Source organism: Pleurodeles waltl, chromosome 2_1 (assembly GCF_031143425.1).
Source record: "Pleurodeles waltl isolate 20211129_DDA chromosome 2_1, aPleWal1.hap1.20221129, whole genome shotgun sequence".
Lineage (NCBI taxonomy): Eukaryota > Metazoa > Chordata > Amphibia > Caudata > Salamandridae > Pleurodeles > Pleurodeles waltl.
Genome location: NC_090438.1, coordinates 543,814,144 through 543,832,319, shown reverse-complemented (window position 1 = coordinate 543,832,319; position 18,176 = coordinate 543,814,144). Strand labels below are relative to the sequence as shown.

General features: G+C 45.3%; 1 protein-coding gene across 50 annotated transcripts in view; it reads left to right on the top strand.

The window, feature by feature from the left end:
• The window catches only part of CLASP2 (cytoplasmic linker associated protein 2), a 1,425,897-nt gene that overhangs the window by 979,517 nt on the left and 428,204 nt on the right, over positions 1 to 18,176 (top strand). For 48 of the 50 annotated variants that reach the window (XM_069214594.1, XM_069214706.1, XM_069214671.1 and 45 more), the window contains one exon: positions 9,644 to 9,751. The exons of the other annotated variants lie outside the window; for them this stretch is intronic. In XM_069214594.1, coding sequence (XP_069070695.1) covers positions 9,644 to 9,751 — 108 coding nt within the window. The remainder of the gene's footprint in view (positions 1 to 9,643; positions 9,752 to 18,176) is intronic. 50 annotated transcript variants of the gene reach the window in all.

The window sequence follows — 18,176 nt, the reverse complement described above, 5'->3', positions numbered from 1 at the left end:
ACCAACAGGTGGTAGGTACAAGGTGAAAAGGACCTTGCTGACAAGATCCAGCTGTAACCTTGAACATAACTGGAGCTGGCATGATCTACAAGAGACACATGAGACTATATCAAACAATTGGCTGACTTTGCTAAACAATACATGCAAAGCCACACCCGAGCAACAGAGATTGTTAACATCTACCAGGACGTCAACATTTCGAATGCCATGAAAATCCAAATACTGTCTGCAGTCCAACAGCATTGCATTCTTTTTCTGATCTTCTTAGAGTTCAAAGCCTCCAAAATCCAGGATTCTGTCTCCTAAACTTGAAGCAGTAATTGTATGCCTCGTGTGCTTCAGTCTCCATCACCATGTTCTACTGCAGGGCCATAGAAGATTCATTTTTGCTTGAAAATTAAAACTTTGGAGCTGTTTGTGGAGCCACTTCCAGTTGTGTACTTGGAACAATGCCTCCCCTCACTCAAAGCATACCTGATATTGATGATTAACAGCTCAAGCCTCAAATGCACCTTATTCACTTTTCTTTTGAAGAAACCAATGGCCGACTTGAGGGTTTGGGCTAGCTACCCTTCTACCTTTTCCCAACAGGGTCAGAAAAAAAGAGGTTACAAGATTGCTTCAGGTTGTGGCACCAAACCACAACCATCTATCTGATCAGTCATGCACGAGTTACTGAATGCACTCTGGCTATATCTGAGAAGACCTATTGTTCTTCTTGCACAGTCACAGGAAATCAGTCTTCAGACTCCTTTACTTTTTAGCAGCCTGCTGTAATAAGCTGGCCTGGTGTGTAGTGCGCACCTGTGGTGTAAGCACCTTATACCAGGTCCATGTTTCCCCTATTAGTGAAGTGTAGGAAGTGTCTAGGAAGCCAGGGCTCTCTAGAGGTAGGTGTGGATTTGCAGCCAGGACTTATCTAGGAGAAATGCAAATTATATGCAATACCACTGTAGTCACACAGCACTATCACTCATGAAATAGCCACACAGTGTTACAAAAATAAAGGTACTTTATTATTATAGTAACACAAATACTAGAATACTAAATAGGCAATCCCCCAACTGGAGGTAAGTAAACACATTGATAAAAGCAATAGCAACTAGTGAGGGCCCTAGGGAAGGGACAAACCATATACTACAAAAGTGGAATGCGAAAGGCAGTAGCCTTCCCCACCCACGGATGTGGAATCAGTAGAATGGAGCTGGAGGGACTAGGAACTGCAGGAGGGGAGTACCAGAGTGACCCCCAGCGAACTGCAAAGGAGAGATAAGTACCTGGTTTTCCCCAAAACTAAGAGGAGGACTTTGGAAGAGGATTAGGCAAGACCCAAACAAGACTGGAAGAACCCAAAGGTGGATCCTGATAGAAGAGGACTTGCAAAGAAAGGGGACCAAGTCCAGTTTGTGTTGGAATGTCTGGTTATGGTAGGAGCCACTACCCACCCTTCTGTGGATGCAGGACCAGATAGACGGTGGACAAAGAAGGTAAGCAGTGCAGCACAGGAGGTGAAGAGAAGTTCCAGAACGTTGCAAGTGATGTCCAACTTTGGCGGTTGATATGGAGTCGGTTAGTAGTTATGGGACTCAACCCAAGGAGGGAGTCTGGGGTGACGGTCAGCAATCGGAGAGTTGCAAAAAGAGGAGGCATCCCCCACAGGCAGCAGGCACAGGAGTCGCAGTGAGGCCCACTCAGCACACCTCAAGAGGAGTCCCACATCGCTGGAGCAGCAGACAGGAGACTGTACTTTGCAGGAGGGAGTGCTGGGTACCAGAGCTACACAGCCAGAAGATTGCTTAGAGGAGAAGCAGACAAGCCTTGTAGCTGCAAGAGTCGCAGTGCACAGGGGTACTGTCCTGCAAGGAGAGGCAAGGGCTTACCGTCTCCCAAGTTGGACAGTTAGCAGAGAGGACCGAGAGAACCACTCCAGACCACCTGTGGTACAGGATCCACACAGTTCCGGAGGAGAACAGATCCACGCAGCCGGTCGTCGTTGCAATTGGTGCCTGCAGATGCAGGGTAGTAACTCCTTCACTCCAAGAGAGATTCTTTCTTTCTTCTTGTGCAGACTGAAGACTTGCCACCCTCAGAGGATGCACAGCAGGGAAAATGTTGCATTTGCTGGAAGGAGCCAGAGAAACAATGTTGCAGAGCAGAGTCGTCGCTGAAGCTGCAGGTTGTCGGTTCTTGGAGGGTCCAGTTGCAGTCCCAGTGGCCAGAAGATGAAGTAAACGATGCAGAGGAGTCCTGCTGGAATCTGTTGAATCTGAGGACCCACCCAAAAGGGAGACCCTAAATAGCCCAGTAAGGGTGATTCGTTACCTAACAGGGTGACCACCTATTAGGAGGGGGCAGTGATGTCACCTACCTGATTTGGGCACCCAGATGCTCCCAGGAGCCTCTGCCCACCTTGGATTCAAGATGGCACAATCAAGTGGCCACCTGGAGGAGCTCTGGGCACCACCCCTAGGGTGGTGATGGACAGGGGAGTATTCACTCCCCTTTCTTTTGTCCAGTTCCACGTCAGAGCAGGGACCGGGGGTCCCTAGGGCTGGTGCAAAACGGTTTATGGAAGGAGTCTGTAGGCCTCAGCCTCAACACCATTTATCATGCGGTGCTGCTTGTACTTATCCATATTAGAGGGACAAGCAGCTGGGTGGCAAGGCCACTGCCACATTTAGAGATAGGAAATGTCTCATGGGTTTCTATGGCTACCCCAGGGCCCACTACAGTCCCAAAGGTGAACCCAACTACTCTTTTAGCCTGACTACTGCTACCACTATTGTTGCTACTGCTAGGGGTACTAGTGGTAGTAGTGGTAATAGTAGCAGGCTTGGTGCTACTTTTAGGACAAGTGTTGTCACCTGCCTCATGGCCTGGTTGACTACAAATGTAGCACCAAGGTTTCGTGTTGGAGGCAGAAGAGGACTTGGACCCACCCCTGAGGAGTTTTGTGGGCCTGATAAAGATTATTTTTGTTTCTCTTTGTCCCCACCCTTGCACCTGAAACTTAACTGCTTCCTTCTTTTTGTGGTCACCCACTGTGTGAGTTTTTCCACTCACCCTGTTGCTGACACATTTGTCTGCCATCTTTCCCAATTCTTGGAGAGAGGTCAGGTCAGAATCCACCAGGTATTGATGCAGCTAATCAGAAATAGTTATTCAAAATGTGCTCTCTCAGAATTAGATTTTATAAGCCATGGTAGTCACTAACTTTGCTCCCATGCAACCAAACTTCCAGAGCTTTAACAGAGCAGTGCAGAAAATCTACCCTATTTTGGGAGGGATACTTTTTGGTTTCTCTGATTGTAATCCTGTATTGTTCAGTATTTAAGCCAAAACAATCTAAAAGTGAATTTTTGAGTGATGTATAATCATCTGCATCTTCCTCTCTGACAGTGAGGAGTTTGTCTCTACCTTTGTCAGAGGAGAGCCACAAGTTTGCTGCCCACTGTCTTTGGGCACCTTCTGTAATTTACAGGCCCTCTCCAGAGCAGTGAACCATTTATGAATGTCATCTCCCTCGGTTCCTAGAATCATAGGAGTCCTCCCTGACCCTGGTGTCCCTAAAGCTAAGATTGCTGCCACCATGGGGAGCTAACGCCAAATCCTCTCTCTCCCTCTACACTGCCAAGGCCTCCCTATCTTGGGCTAGCTGTTGCTGCTGCAGCCTCAGCTTGGCCTCCTCCAGCCTCAGTTTCCTAAGCTTCCTATCTGAGTCTTCTCCTGAGTTGGAGCAGTGGGTCCCCTCAGATACCGAGTAGACATGGGTATTGACAGAGGAGGACCTATCCCTCCTTCTGGGAACTCTCTGAACCAACCCTCTAGAATAAAAAGTGACCCTACTGGAATGACCCCCCTTTTCACTACCTGCAGTGCTCCTAAAAGGGTTGTGGTGTTCCCCCGATTGTTCCTGACCCCCCTCAGTGTAGCCTAAATCTACCCTGTCTAGGATGGAAAGGTCAGTTTCTACTTCCTCCTGGCTATCTGCAGTGTCCTGGTCAGCCTGGAGAAGTAACCCCAGAAGTAGACTTTTATTAGGATTTCTCCCTGTCTTTAGTTTTCTAGTAGCACACATCTCCCTCAACTCTTGGAAAGTAAGACTGTCATAGTGAGAGTTTCGGGCCTGAGAGGTATGCTCTACTGAAGACATCTTGCTAGAGTGGTATGGGTATGCCTGACTACTCTAACAACTAGGCTTCCTAGAAAAGTTTGAATCAAGGGCTATGCTAGACCCCTAACTTACCCAAACTAGGAGACTAGAAATCTTGATCCCTAAGTGCAGTGTGTATCTAACAACTAGTAATGATCTTTCCTGTGGAAAGTGACTAGTGATAAAGTGGTAAGGCAAGTGCAAGTGTGGCACAATCCGCCACTTAGCCAGCAAGATTGAAGGAAGGTCCCGAGTCAGCCATCAGCTCCTATTATGCTAAAGTCATGACGACTGACTCTTAAATGGCAGAACTATTGGGGCATCGGACCCTCAGCAGTGTAAAGGATACAGAAAATAGATTCCTGCAGCAGCTACTTCACTTACGCCACGGTATAGCAGTGGTAGCCTTAAGGGCTCAGTTAGGTCTCTCTGAGATGGAATCCCTATTTTAATTCAAACCAGTTTTATACTGGATCCTTCTGTGGATAAACAATAGTAGCCAACAGAAAAAAAGTTATATGCTGTCTTTAACAATATTTATGGTGGATCCATAATCTTCTCACAGATTCCTCATTGACTTCCTCCTCACCACTAAATTGGTACGGTGATTAAGAAGATCCCAAGAGATACAAATATGTTATGTGCTTTAATTATCATTGTTGTGGCTCTCTGAGTGCCTCTCTGCCCACCTGAATAAGGGCAGGAATAAAATATCAAGAACAGATGCAAGAACACTGGTTGGTGCCTAATATATTCCGGTTGTGTTATATCCAGAGAGAGAGCTGTGACTGGAGCCAAACTGTGCCCTCTCTTGATGCGTATGAGCTATTCCCAGGAGGAAAAGGTTCCTAGAGGTTCCTAGAGGTTCCTAGATCATTGTGAAGCCTGGAAGTAGTATTCACAAGGTGAGCCATGTGCGGGAAGTGTATTTCCACTAGAAATATTGTTGCTGAAGGCTCTGAATAAAATTGTTTATTGTTATCCAGCTTAGTGATACTCATTTTATTGACATCGGAAGGCTGAGTGGACCTGCCAAGATTTTAACCTATGTCGTTGAGGTCAAAAATAGGTTTCTGAAGTGGATGAATTAGTCTACTGACCCCAGTGCTGAATTTGAGCCGGTGGTTTCCACTAGGGGGCACGGACACCTTTTTTTTTTTTTTTTTTTTTTTTTTTTTTAACATCAGGCATTTACAGCGAGCAAAAGACACATATGGGAAAAGCGGAGGATGAGAAAAACGAAAACTCGTCACAAAGGGAGAAAGTAGAGCGCTGTAAGAGTGAGCTGGAGGGACAGGGAGTGGCTATAAATAGATGAATGAGGCCAGAGATGGTTTTAAGATTACGCTACCTCAGTGCTCGCACATTTAATTGGAGCAAGCCGCGTGTTTCAAAGGAGAGCTTTGGGCACCGGCACGTTTTTATTGACAAATTAACCAGTGACTGACCCACCCAGACCCTAGTATCTTGTGCGCGCAAACCATAGAATAACATACATATGTCAAGGAAAGTAATCAGATTGAATAACCTGTTTATCAGCAGATAGCAGTATCAAATAGTAATCGAAACCTTAATAACAAACAAAGAAATCTGGAAGTAAATAATAATCTCTACTGCCAGCAGGTAAACCAAGATACAATATTGAACACTATCCGTCAAACCAACCGCCATTAAGGAGCGTAACAGCACCTTTTTATTAGCGGCACTTGTGCTCTCAGTATTTGCTCTCATACATGTGAGGGCACTTTAGCTCAAAGACCATTTCTTGGATTTGTGGCGTTCTAGACTGAGGAGAAAGAAGTGCTCTTTATTTAATGAACTTGCCGATTATCTAATATTTTGATCATACCCACACTCGATTTCATTGCCCTTCTGCCAGTGATTGGTGGCCAGGAATTAAAATCCAGAAGTTGACCGTATTTTCTTCTCGGAGGCATTCAGTGGACTAGGCCGCTCCGTGCATGAAAAAGGCTGCAGTTGCCTGGTCATCACATAAAACAATGAGACTGGCGGCCATCTTAAGGAGCGCCCCGCCCACCTTTTAGTCTTCGGAGAAGCCCAGTAATCAGAACATGGAACCTTCGGCACTATTGGGAAGATGTGCTTCCCTTATATAACCTTTAACTGAGACCTGCTCCCTAGGCTTTGTTCCCTCTGTAATGTGTTGCATTTAGATAAGTAGTAGTGTGTATATTGCTGTGTTTACATGAGAGCTGCCATCTAGTGCAGTGTTCTGTGTTCTGGTTTCTTGTTCGTGCTGTATACAACTGTAAATGCGCCATACAGAATACGTTGAGTGTATATCAAGACGTATTTTTGTGTTCCAGGTCCTACTAGTTTTCTCAGTGCCTACCATGCAGAAATCGCCAGTATACTTAACTCCTCAATCAGCGCACATTTGCCGTCTCCTTACTAGTCTAGCATGCACGCATTTCCCATTTCCGAGTGTAATTGCTTTGGGCACAAGCATCTTACAGGAGAAGTATTTAGGTTTTACAATGGAGGACGTAAGGTGCATAAAGTTTCTGAATACTGCAGTCTGATGTTGTCTTCGTCATCTGGGATCACACTATATGAAATCCAGCACACTAGGTAGATTACTAGTGGGCACTAATGTTCTGCAGCTCATTAGATAAGGCTGCAGTTTCATTCTGAGCTGTGCAGTTTCTGGCGCATTGTGTTGCCACAATCCCCTTCGATTCTGCAAAGAATCCTATTCAGTAACTACCACAGTGGACATCCCTAGACAGGTTACTCAGCTTTCTGGCTCACATGGTTGGCAGGATCCTCAAATAAGAGATTGCGGACCCCTCATTGTGTCCTTGGCAGTGTAATAACATATGAGCTGGTGCCAACTGTCATAAAGCCTAGTCTTAGCTGTTCTTTATAGTGTTCTTAACGTCAAAATCAGCGAACAGCATGATCCTCCGCAAGTCATCCAGTTGCATGCCAGTGGTGGGGAAGGTGACCCAGTGTAGGGTTTGAGAGCTGGTTCATATGTCGATGGTGAGTTGGAATTCTCCACCCTACCTTGGCCTTTCTAGTGTATTTTCCACACCAATAATTACCTTCTTGCACGACCGAGGTAATGGCTTGCATGCACAGAAACAGTGATGGGGATTTTCATGAAGGACCTGTGCTTGCATTTATCTCCTTAAAGCCTTTGCTTTCTGGAAGGCTGTATGTTAGTGCGTCTAATGATAACATTATGGCCACTTTGGCATTTAGGAGGCATACACTGTTCATGCCTTTTATGAAATTTCTGTATGTGCTGAAATTGCTTGCCGAGACTGGACTGGTGCTCGGGTAGATCGCTAATGTTATTTGTTCTTTTGCTACCGTGGTACTCATAGTAAACTGAGCCACAATTAAAATTGGCACTTCCTCTGGTTCTGATAATGGTAGTTCTCTGTGTGCTCCTGAGTGTGCATTGGTTTGTGGTCGGCATTTGTATGGTTTTGTTGCTTCATAATGTTCACTAGCGATAAGGAACCCGAATGGTCCCAAGCCCCCTGTGGGTCATAGATTGCAGGTGTGTCCAATAGATTCCACACTGCAGTTATGTGCTGTGGGCGCTTTCATGGTGTTGTCTGAGCAGGAGGAGAGCGAACATGTGGTTCAGCATGGTGAGCCGGCTCCTGGGAGGGTTCATGGTGGTGTTGGTAAACTCAGTTTTTGTGGTAAACTGACAGATTGGATTTAATGAGGTCCTGTGTAGTGTACACAGGATAAGTACATTGTTGTACAGCTGGCATTTGAACGTGTATGTGTCTGTAGTTTGTATTGTTCCAGAATGTGCTTGTTCATCCGTTCCTTCCTGCTCTATCTCTGTATCCGTGGTACGTTAAAGATAATTCCCATGATCCTCATAGTCTCTGCCTTGCCTGTCATCATTGACATCATCAAAACCACACTATATGGGAGTGGAAGGTGCGGAAAAAGCAGCTGGTGTGCATACCTTAAATACACTGTAACTGAGCGCTCCTACGCATCTTCTACTCTAACAAATTAAGAAGACTGATCCTCCCTGTGTACCTTCTGACCAGGCCGCCACACTTGAACGTTTTCTGCAGTGTTTGAAAAGGTGGAGTGATGATGGAACAATACGATTACTGCCGTTCTCTGATGGTATTAATTATAGATTTTGAATTGCCTTCATTGAAGTTTCTGACGCTGAAGGGTCTGTGGTGCCACTATAGTTTTTTAAATTCCCGATGAGCATATTGAACGCTTAACAGTCTTGTTAGCTGTAACACCTCTAAACATAGCATTCTCTCAAACCCCGGACGAACTCCAGTGCATATACAGTTAGTTGCCTTTTGTAATGTCATGTCCGTGAATTAGGTTCTGCCCAATCCGAAAGCCTCCCGTTTAGTCGCACCAAACAGGACTGCACATATCTCCAAGCCAGGGTTCGAACTGCTTAACCAGAGCTTCTAACCTGAGCAGGTCGAAGAGCTCGGCTTGCTCAAGGTGGCATGAAAACGTGGCCAGTTCTTACCTCAGCCAGACTAGTTTGCAAGGAGTTGCCATGCTTGGTGCCCCGAGACAGCAAGCGGATGTGCACAGTGCGCTCTAAGGTTCTTGTGTATTTTAGGGCTTGGTGCTGGCTGTGGTAGTGTAGTCTTAAACTTTCTGTAATAGCACGTTGTTTATAGTGCAGCTTGTCTCGTGTCTCACTCACCGTTTCCGTAACTGTGGGTCAAGAAAGTCCTGAGCTATCAAGATGCCTTTACATTGTGTTTATCTTTTCACATTTATCGGTGCTTCAAAGACAGAGGTCCAATGTTCGGCTCTGTCTTTCGACAAATCGCTGCTTGGGATTGGTGTTTACTCTTCTTTCTAACTGCAAAATTGAGAGGAGCTCTTCTTAAAGTAAATTGTGTGACAATCTTGCTGGAGTACAATGTGAGAGAAAATGCTGTAGGATGTCGTTTTTGCAACAAATGACAAAATGTAAATACCTGTGAATGAACTGTTCATATTTAGAAGTTAGTAAAGCAAAAAATAACCACATTTGTTGTCGTTCTGAGTGTGATGGAAGCGGAGATTTGAATAGGATATGCTCTTGTTGTTCAAGTTAGAGGATGAAAATCTAGGGAGAGAAGAAAATGGAGAGAATGAGTTGATTGGTGTAGGTTACCTTCTTGCACTGAATTTTACACCCACTGCTAAGTTTCTTTCGGATGTGGCGCCTGCTGTGAGTACATGCCCAGTTCGAACAGTCGTATGTAGGTGCTTGTATGCAAGGAGAGAGAATTGTTTCATGGCTATTGGCTGCTCTTTGAATGATGCCTTAGTTCTAGCGCTTGGAGATGCAGTTAAAATTGCTTACATCAGGCAGTCAAATGTAGACTGTTACAGGTAAATAGTTGTTTTTGTTCTGGTGTATATTTTATCGTAGATTGTGTACCAATAAATCTTCACCTGTTCTTGTCTTTTCCCTTTCCTCTCTGTGCTTTGACTTCTCTGTAACCTGAATCATACTAGCCCGAGGCAGCCGCATTCCTCGTCCTAGTGTGAGTCAGGGATGCAGCCGGGACGCCAGCCGTGAAAGCAGCAGGGACACAAGCCCTGTCCGCTCTTTCCTGCCCCTCGGTAAGTACTCTCACTCGGCGCCCTCACTGTGCATGGCTCCACAACCTCCCACTCCCTCCTCCTTCATGTAGCTTGCTTCACCTCCATTTAGTGAGTAGGATGCATTCACCTTCGGTTTCCTCCGCTAGAAAATTAATCCATGCGTGGCGAACATCCCATCGTGACTGGGACTGTATGTAATGCAGTACCATTAACTCACTGCCAAAATGTTCGTCGTTATTTATGTTTGCTAATGCTTTTGTATAGGTGCGTGCATATAGATTTAAACATGTGTTTTTGTGTGCAAAATGTACATGTGAAAGTTTGTAATATTAGTCTTTGCACATATGTACTAAAATATTAATCTGGGACAGTTTACCAGTTTGGTGCAACCTTACATACACAATATATGCACTAGTGGGCAGTGCAGTGTCACATGTCTTATTCGTTTTGTTTTTTTTAATCAGTACCTCGGGGCCGCGACCGCTCTGCTGTTTTTGTGACACTGCTCTGCCTCGAAGGTCATATATAGTTTCTGGTAGCTTTGTACGCATGAAGCAGACACATTTCAGTATTTAGGACGTCAAGTTCAGAGCTCAAATCGCATTAGGTCTTTGTTCTCAAATGGTGAACTTTCTGTCGGATGAAGTACCATACCAGTACAATACCATCAATAATGTTTTAGAAAAATTTAATTTTCAGTTACCATATCCTGAAAGCATATTAGCAGTTTTAATTATGGCTAAACATATTTCGTATTTTGAAATGCAAATGTTTGCTACACTAAAGTGTTGGACATTGACGAGGACAGATACTGCAATCGTAGTCTGCTCCATGCAATGAGAATATATGGACTGACTGAAAACTGGGCTACATTTAACTCCTGACACTGCAAGCCCACCGCGATTTTACCCCTAAGGGATGCATGATTTCCAAGCAGGCAGTTATGCTCCGAGTTAAATGTATCCTTGTATTTCTACCTAGGACCATGCATTACTTTTCAGATATCTAGACGGGTATTCTCAGTGCTTGACACTGATTTGCACTTCAGCTACTTCAAGTAACCTCCCTTAATATTGAAGCATGACTACCAGCATCAGGAAGAGGGAATCAGAGCAGCATGCAGCAGTGCTTTTAACAGTTATCCTCTTTAAAATGAACTTAAAATATCCATGCAGATGTCTACAGCATGTTCTTCCTGGTAAAAGCAAATTTTAGTTGCATCACACGCATCACCATATGAATGAAAAGTTAACGGAAGAACATTTTGTTGTGTGCGCCAAATTACGCAAAAATATCATATTACACAACATTTTCTGAATTGTATTTGCCAATATTTCATAGGACATTTATCTGGAGGCTTGAGTCAAAAAAGTAATTCCAGGCATCAACAGTAGACCGTTTTAAGAGGAAAATGTCTGGATTGCAGTTTTCCTGTTCCTCCAAGACATTTACTACTAGAACCAGTCTCCGGTGGGTGAAAGTTGCACGAAATCCGTGTAGCAAAGTTTTAGAGAATTCACCCACATAAAAGTAAGCTCCCCAGCCTAATATTAGTGTGTATTGTGTGTTATGATGTGAATTAATCAGGTAGTGCAATTTATTTTAGATTTATAACTCAACACCATTATTTACAGCTTACTTACATTGACAGCTTCTGTAATGAGAAAATCTATTTGAAACTCATAATGTCACTTGGAATAATGCCACCAGTCATTTGAAATTTACAAGACAAGACCATTATAGTAATGTGAAAAGAAAGTACATCCTCTTGAAATTCTCTGGCTTTACAAATTAACACAAATCTGATCTTCATGTTGTCCTCACCAGTCTATAGTAGATAAGTGTAACATTGCGTGTCAAAAACATGGAAAAAGTGCACTTTGTCATTATTTATTTAAAAAATAAAACTGTAAAGATCCATTTGTCGTATGTAAAGAATGATTTAGTAAGGTTTGAAAACCCCCGTAACAGCAATAATGTAAGGGTAATTTGGTCTACATCTCCTTACAAAACTGTTTAAATATGGTTGTGTTGGAGGGAATTTATTTATGTACAGCCTTCTTTAGGTCCATCCCCCGTCCCGACCCCTGCCCCCACCTCAATGAATTTGAGGTCGGGATTGTGACTTGTTAATTCCAAAATCATTATTCTTTTTTTTTTTTTTCAGCCATTCCGTTGTATATTTATCATTGTGGTTTGGATAATTGAACAGTTGTATGATTCATTTTCAACTAAGCTGTAGATGTTTGGCAGGTGCTTGTAGAACGAGCTGGAATCTGTGCTTTACAGTACAGAGACTAAAAAGCAGGCTCAAATCATCAATCTTTCACCATCATACTCTCATGCTGCTAATATTTGGTTTTAGCCAAACTTGTGCACTGAGCTGAACAATTCCCCTTGAAACCTTCTGCCCTAAAGTCATTGTTCAAGACGTTTCGGCGCCTTGAATCACTGCTGTGAAAGCCATGAATGTTAAGAATTTTCCTTATGGTAGAATCATGAACTATAACTGTTTACCACACTGAGACTTGTAGCTCCCTGAATGTTGTTTTATTTTTTGCCATTTCTATAAGGATCATACAGTCTGAGCATGAGATGATTTTTCTGGGAGGTACTCTCATGGGTAGATTGAAAGACTTTTGAACCTTCCCTGTTTGTAAATAAAATTTCTCATTATGAAATGATGGACATAATATTGTTTGTAATTTTTTTTAGAACTTTTCCAAGGATGATGATCAGTAATGATTCATTCTGATGGATACTTCTACCTGCAGATTCCTTACCTGCAGAAAAATCCCAGCTATCAGGCTGAATATGGAAACTTCAAAGCATTCACATCGCCAGTTGGGGTCTTTGGCTTCCTATTAACACTGAAAGTGACGTTCACTCAGGTCAACAAAGTCATAGAACTCTCACCACAGGGTAACAACATCAGTTCCCTTTTTTTATCTACATCTTTGATGTAGATATAGCGCTCGATCTCTCCTGAGGGTCATGAGTTTTCCTTACAGCTAATTTATCCAAAAGTGCAATGCTGTGTCTGCTCCTAAGCGTTCTGCTTTAGTCCCTGTAGGGGTTAGAGGGAGTGATGTCCATTAGAGACTTCCATACCATCTGCTTGTGGTGCCTTGGCTCAGAACACGATTCTCTTTCTTGTGACTCCTGTCAGAGTATGCACCGAAAACTAGTATGGAGGTCAACACAATACTGTTCATGACTCAGGTCCGTGTTGACAGTCATTGTTGATCAAGACCATAATCCAGATCTCCCTCTTCACATTCCACTGTAATAAAAAGTAGGAAGCACAGCAGAGGTATAAGTCCCCTAGACAATTCTGAGCTCCCACAGATTCATCGATGGAGTCGGAGTCATTGTGGAGCCATCTGGCCTGACCCTTTTGGCTTGAAGCCTGTTCCACAGCTGGAGCTGGAACTGTATACTCATATTCTTCTGTACCAGCTCTGTCGTTACCAGGCCTCGGTGCCAGGTGCAGACCAAGCAGCAATGTTTGGCGTCTTCACTAGGGCCTTGAACCCATCTGGCATGCCCCTCGAAACTGGAGCACCTTTCACCCTTCCTATGTTTATGCTGATCTCACCGTGTGGCTTCAGCCCTGTGGCTCCACGCATGCTCCTGCCTCCACTCTGGCGCACAGATGTACACTTCTGCTATCAGCACTGTGGCATTCACTGACACTGATGCCATCTGCACCAGAGCTGCACTCGGACGCATTGGTAGTACAGCCTTCACCCACAGATCCCCCCTCCTCAGAAAAGGCCCGGAGACTAAAAGAGGAAAAGTACCTGTAGAGGATTTGTGACCTCTTCGTCTCAGATTGCGTCCTTCGGAATGTTTACCCTTAAAGGGAGGATGAGGGAGAACATCCCTATGACGTTCTAGTTTTGTCCTCTGATAGTGGACTTGGCACTTCGCCAAATGTGGAAATGGAGTTCCTTGCTGGACCACCCACTCCAGAAGTCATGTCTTTTCATTTAGTAGTCAGGAAAGAGGCTGAAGTACTGGATTTACAGCTACCTTTGGTAGTTATCAGGACCATTACTATACTTTAATAAAACCTTGATGGAACATGTCCTGACAGCCTCGAGGAACCCTTCCTCAGCACTAGCAGTTCAAATATTGATAGCCAGATGCTATCACCCTGCTCCTAGAGGCCCAGCTTTTCTCCCTACACACCCTTCCTTGGAGAGTCTTAAGCTGCAAATAGCTCAGAACAGGTGCAAAACACATCCACCAGAATTCCCTCACATAGGAATTTCAAACGGTTGGAGGCATGGTGAAAGAAAATCTTCTCAGCTGGCAGCATGGTTGCAGGAAAATGCTACTCTTGGCATGGTCAGCCCCACCTTTTGCCTAGTGTTGATGCCAGCTTTGATTGGAAGTGCACTGGGACTCTGCTAACAAGGCCCCAGCACCAGTGATCTTTCCCTAAAACTGTACCTTTTTTTCCACAATTGGCACAGCCCCGGCACCTAGTTAAGTCCCTTGTAAGTGGTACCCATGGTACCAAGGGACCTGTGGCCAGGGAACGTCCCTAAGGGCTGCAGCATGTATTATACCACACTTATGGACCCCTCACTCAGTGCATGCACACTGCTTTGCAGCTTATGTGTACTAGTGGGTAGAAAAGACAGTCGACATGGCACTCCCCTCAGAGTGCCATGCTCACCAACCACTGCCTGTGGCATAGGTAGGTCACCCCTCTAGCAGGCCTTACAGCCCTAAGGCAGAGTGCACTATACCACAGGTGAGGACATAGCTGCATGAGCACTATGCCCCTACAGTGTCTAAGTCGATTCTTAGACATTGTAAGTGCAGGGTAGCCATACTGAGTATATGGTCTGGGAGTTTGTCATTATGAACTCCACAGCACTATAATGGCTACACTGGATACCGGGAAGTTTGGTATCAAACTTCTCAGCACAATAAACCCACACTGATGCCAGTGTGGAATTTATTGAAAAATGCACACTGATTGCATCTCAGAGATTCCCCCTTTATGTTAGCCCAACTGCTAGTGTAAGGCTGACCAGCCTATGCCAGCCTGCCACTTCCAGACGAGTTTCTGACCACATGGGGTTTGTGCCCTTCTGCACTCTGTGGCCAGAAACAGAGCCTGTCTTGGGTGGAGGTGCTTCACACCTCCCCCTGCTGGAACTGGAACACCTGGTGGTGAGCCTCAAAGGCTCAAGCCTGGTGTTGCAGTGCCCCAGGGCACCCCAGCTAGTGGAGATGCCTGCTCCCCGGACAAACCCCCACCTTTGGTGACAAGTCCAGAGGGATTTTGAGAAAAACAAGGAGGAGTCACCCCCTCAGCCAGGACCGCCCCTAAGCTGTCCTGAGCTGAAGGTACCCCCCTCCTTGAGAAATCCTCCATCTTGCTTTGGAGGATTAGGACCAATAGGGATAGGGATGTGCTTCCACCCTCTCACCCCCCTCCGAGGGAGTGGGCACAAGGAGGGTGGAGCCACCCTCAGGGACAGTAGCCATTGGCTACTGGTCCTTGACCCTAACACCCCCCTAAATTTAGTATTTGGGGCGACCCTGAACCCAGCTCTTCAGATTCCTGACGACCTCAAGAAAGGAGGACTGCTGAGCTGAAAACCCTGCAGAGAAGAGAAGGAAACAACTACTAACTTGGCCCCAGCCCTACCGCCCCGTTTCCTGCTTCAGAAAGCTGCAATAAAAGAAGCAACGTGTTCTGCAGGACCAGCGACCCCTGAAGAGCCTCCAAGGGACTGCCTGCACCACCGAGGACCAAGAAACTCCCGTGGACAGGGGACCTGTCCAAAAAGAAGACAAATAAATAATCTTTAAAGGGATTCTCACCTCATTCCAGATGCGTGAGTCCAACTACTCTGCACCCAGTGCCCCCGGCCCGTGTCCAGAGAAACCAACTAGCCAGAGAGGATCCCCAGGCAACTCAACTACATGTCCACCCTGGGCTGACCTCTCTACACCCCAATGACGACACCTGCAGAGGGAATCCCGAGAACCCCCCTGACCGCGACTGCCGAGGGCGAAGATATCTATCGCCTGGAGAAGCACTACACTGCAGCCCCCATGCCCAAGAGAAACCGACCACCGGTGCAGCAACGACCAGCAGGTGGCCCTCATCCTTGCCCAGTCGTTAGCTTGCCCAAGAGGTCCCCCTGTGCCCTGCCTGCAGTGCCTAAGTGACCCTCTGGTCCCTCCATAGCGTTGTATTGAGAACCCAACACCCTGTTTGCACACTGCACCTGGCCGCCCGTGCCGCTGAGGGTGTGGTTTTTGTGCCTATTTGCGGCCCCTCCAATACTCCTCTAAACCCCCCTGGTCTGCCCTCCGACAACACGGGTACTTAACTGCAAGCAGACCGGAACCTGAGTACCACCTGTCTCCATAGGGGCCCATGTTATTTTGGCTCCTGTTTGACCTCTGCACCTAACCGGCCCTGTGTTGCTGGGTGTTCAGGGTTATCTTGAACCCCCAGCGGTGGGCTACCTATGCCCCAGATATTGAAACTGTAAGTGTGTTACTTACCTCAAAAACTGTACTTTACTTACCCCCCCAGGAACTGTTGAAAATTGCAGTGTCCACTTTTAAAATAGCTTTTTGCCATTTTAAAGAAAACTGTGTACATTGTTGATTCCATTCAAATTTCTAAGTATTATTATGCAAAGTACCTTTCATTAAATGTACTTACCTGCTAAATGAATCTTGTGGTTCTAGAAATAAATTAATAAAATAATATTTTTCTATATATAAACCTATTGGTCTGGAATTAAGTCATTGAGTGTGTGTTTTCACTTATTGTTTGTGTGTACAACAAATGCTTAACACTACCCTCTGATAAGCCTAACTGCTTGACCACACTACCACAAATACAGCATTAGTACTATCTGTTATTGCCTCTGTCACACTTTATCTCATTTTGATATAGTATATACGTCAATTGCCTTTTCAAGCTACATCTGTGCTGTATGGGATATGGCATAGTGGATCCCTCCGTTCAACAACGCTTGAAAGTTCCAGATTAGAAGTTTCTGAGATCCCTAGGTCTACTGGCTTCCTGCATTCTCTTAGTCAAGCTCCCACATTGTCTAATAAAGAACCGACATTAGTGCCTCCACAGGAAGTAGCTACAATACGGGAGATGTGTGGTGGACTCCATCATGATCTTCCCAAGTGTTGCAGTTGACGTGATTTGGTAGGTGAATGAAGCGAGCCTGACATGAGATGGCTCCTTTACTCCTCATCCAACAGTGACTACAGTAGAGATATATGTCTCCACCGCAAGGTGGGGTGCTCACTCAGAGGATCTGTAAATCAGAGGCCTCTGGTCTCTGAAAGAACAGGTTTTTCACATCAACCTGTTATTACTGCTAGCAGTATGGCTGGCACTCAAGGCCTTCCTCCTCTCCATCCAAGGCCGGTCCATCCAGATTTCGACAGACAGCACAACAGCGATGTGGTACATCAGCAAGTAGGAGAGAGTAGGGTCTTGCCTCCATTGTCTGGCAGTCTCAGACTGTGGTTTTGGGCAAAGGATCTGTCTCACTGGCAATCACCTAGACAGGTCTCTGAATGTCGGAACAGACAGCCTGAGCCAGTGTTATCTTGCAATCACTAGTGTTGTTTTCTATGGGGGGTAGTTCAAGACATCTTTGCTCAGTGGGGCACTCCTCAGGTGGACTTGTTTGCCTTCCAGTATCCGTTGAGAGGGGCCCTGGGGAATGTGTTTCAGTTAAGATGGAATTTTCAGCTGCATTATGCATTTCTTCCATACCCTTGATTCCTCAGATTGTGAGGAAGATTATCCAAGACTGGACCCAAGTTAGTCTTATTGTCTCAGTTTGGCGAGGGAGGGTGTAGTACACAGACCTTCGGAGCTTCTCCACTTTTCCATCACTCAAGCTGCTGTTCAGACCGAATCTCATCTTTATTTGGAGGGTATGGTGCTGCATCTCAATCTTCGAGGTCTCAACCTTCAAACCTGGTGATTGAGTTGGGACATCCGACTTTCTTCCGTTACCACCAGAGCTGGTTGATGACGTTCTTTCAGCGCGTTGCCCCTCTACCAAATAAGTTTCCTCTAGAAAATGGGCAGCTTTGTTGCATGGTTCATGGAGCACAGTGTAGACCCCTTGCAGGCTGAGTTGTCTGAGATCTTACAATAGGGTCTTTCGCTTACCCGGAGTGGTTTTACATTTGGTATTGTCAACGGGTATTTGGCTTTGTTGTCTGCATTTCCGTCTTTCAGACCAGGCATCCCTTTTTAAATCCCCTATAGTGATTCGTTTTTTGAAGGGGTTGATAAATCTCGATTTGCCAACCCTTTTTGTTTTACCCCACTGGGATCTTAATTTGTTACCTTTTCTATTGGAGCTAGGTTTGAGCCTTCCGTAGTTGTTCCTTATGAATGTTAACCCCGAAAATAGTGTTT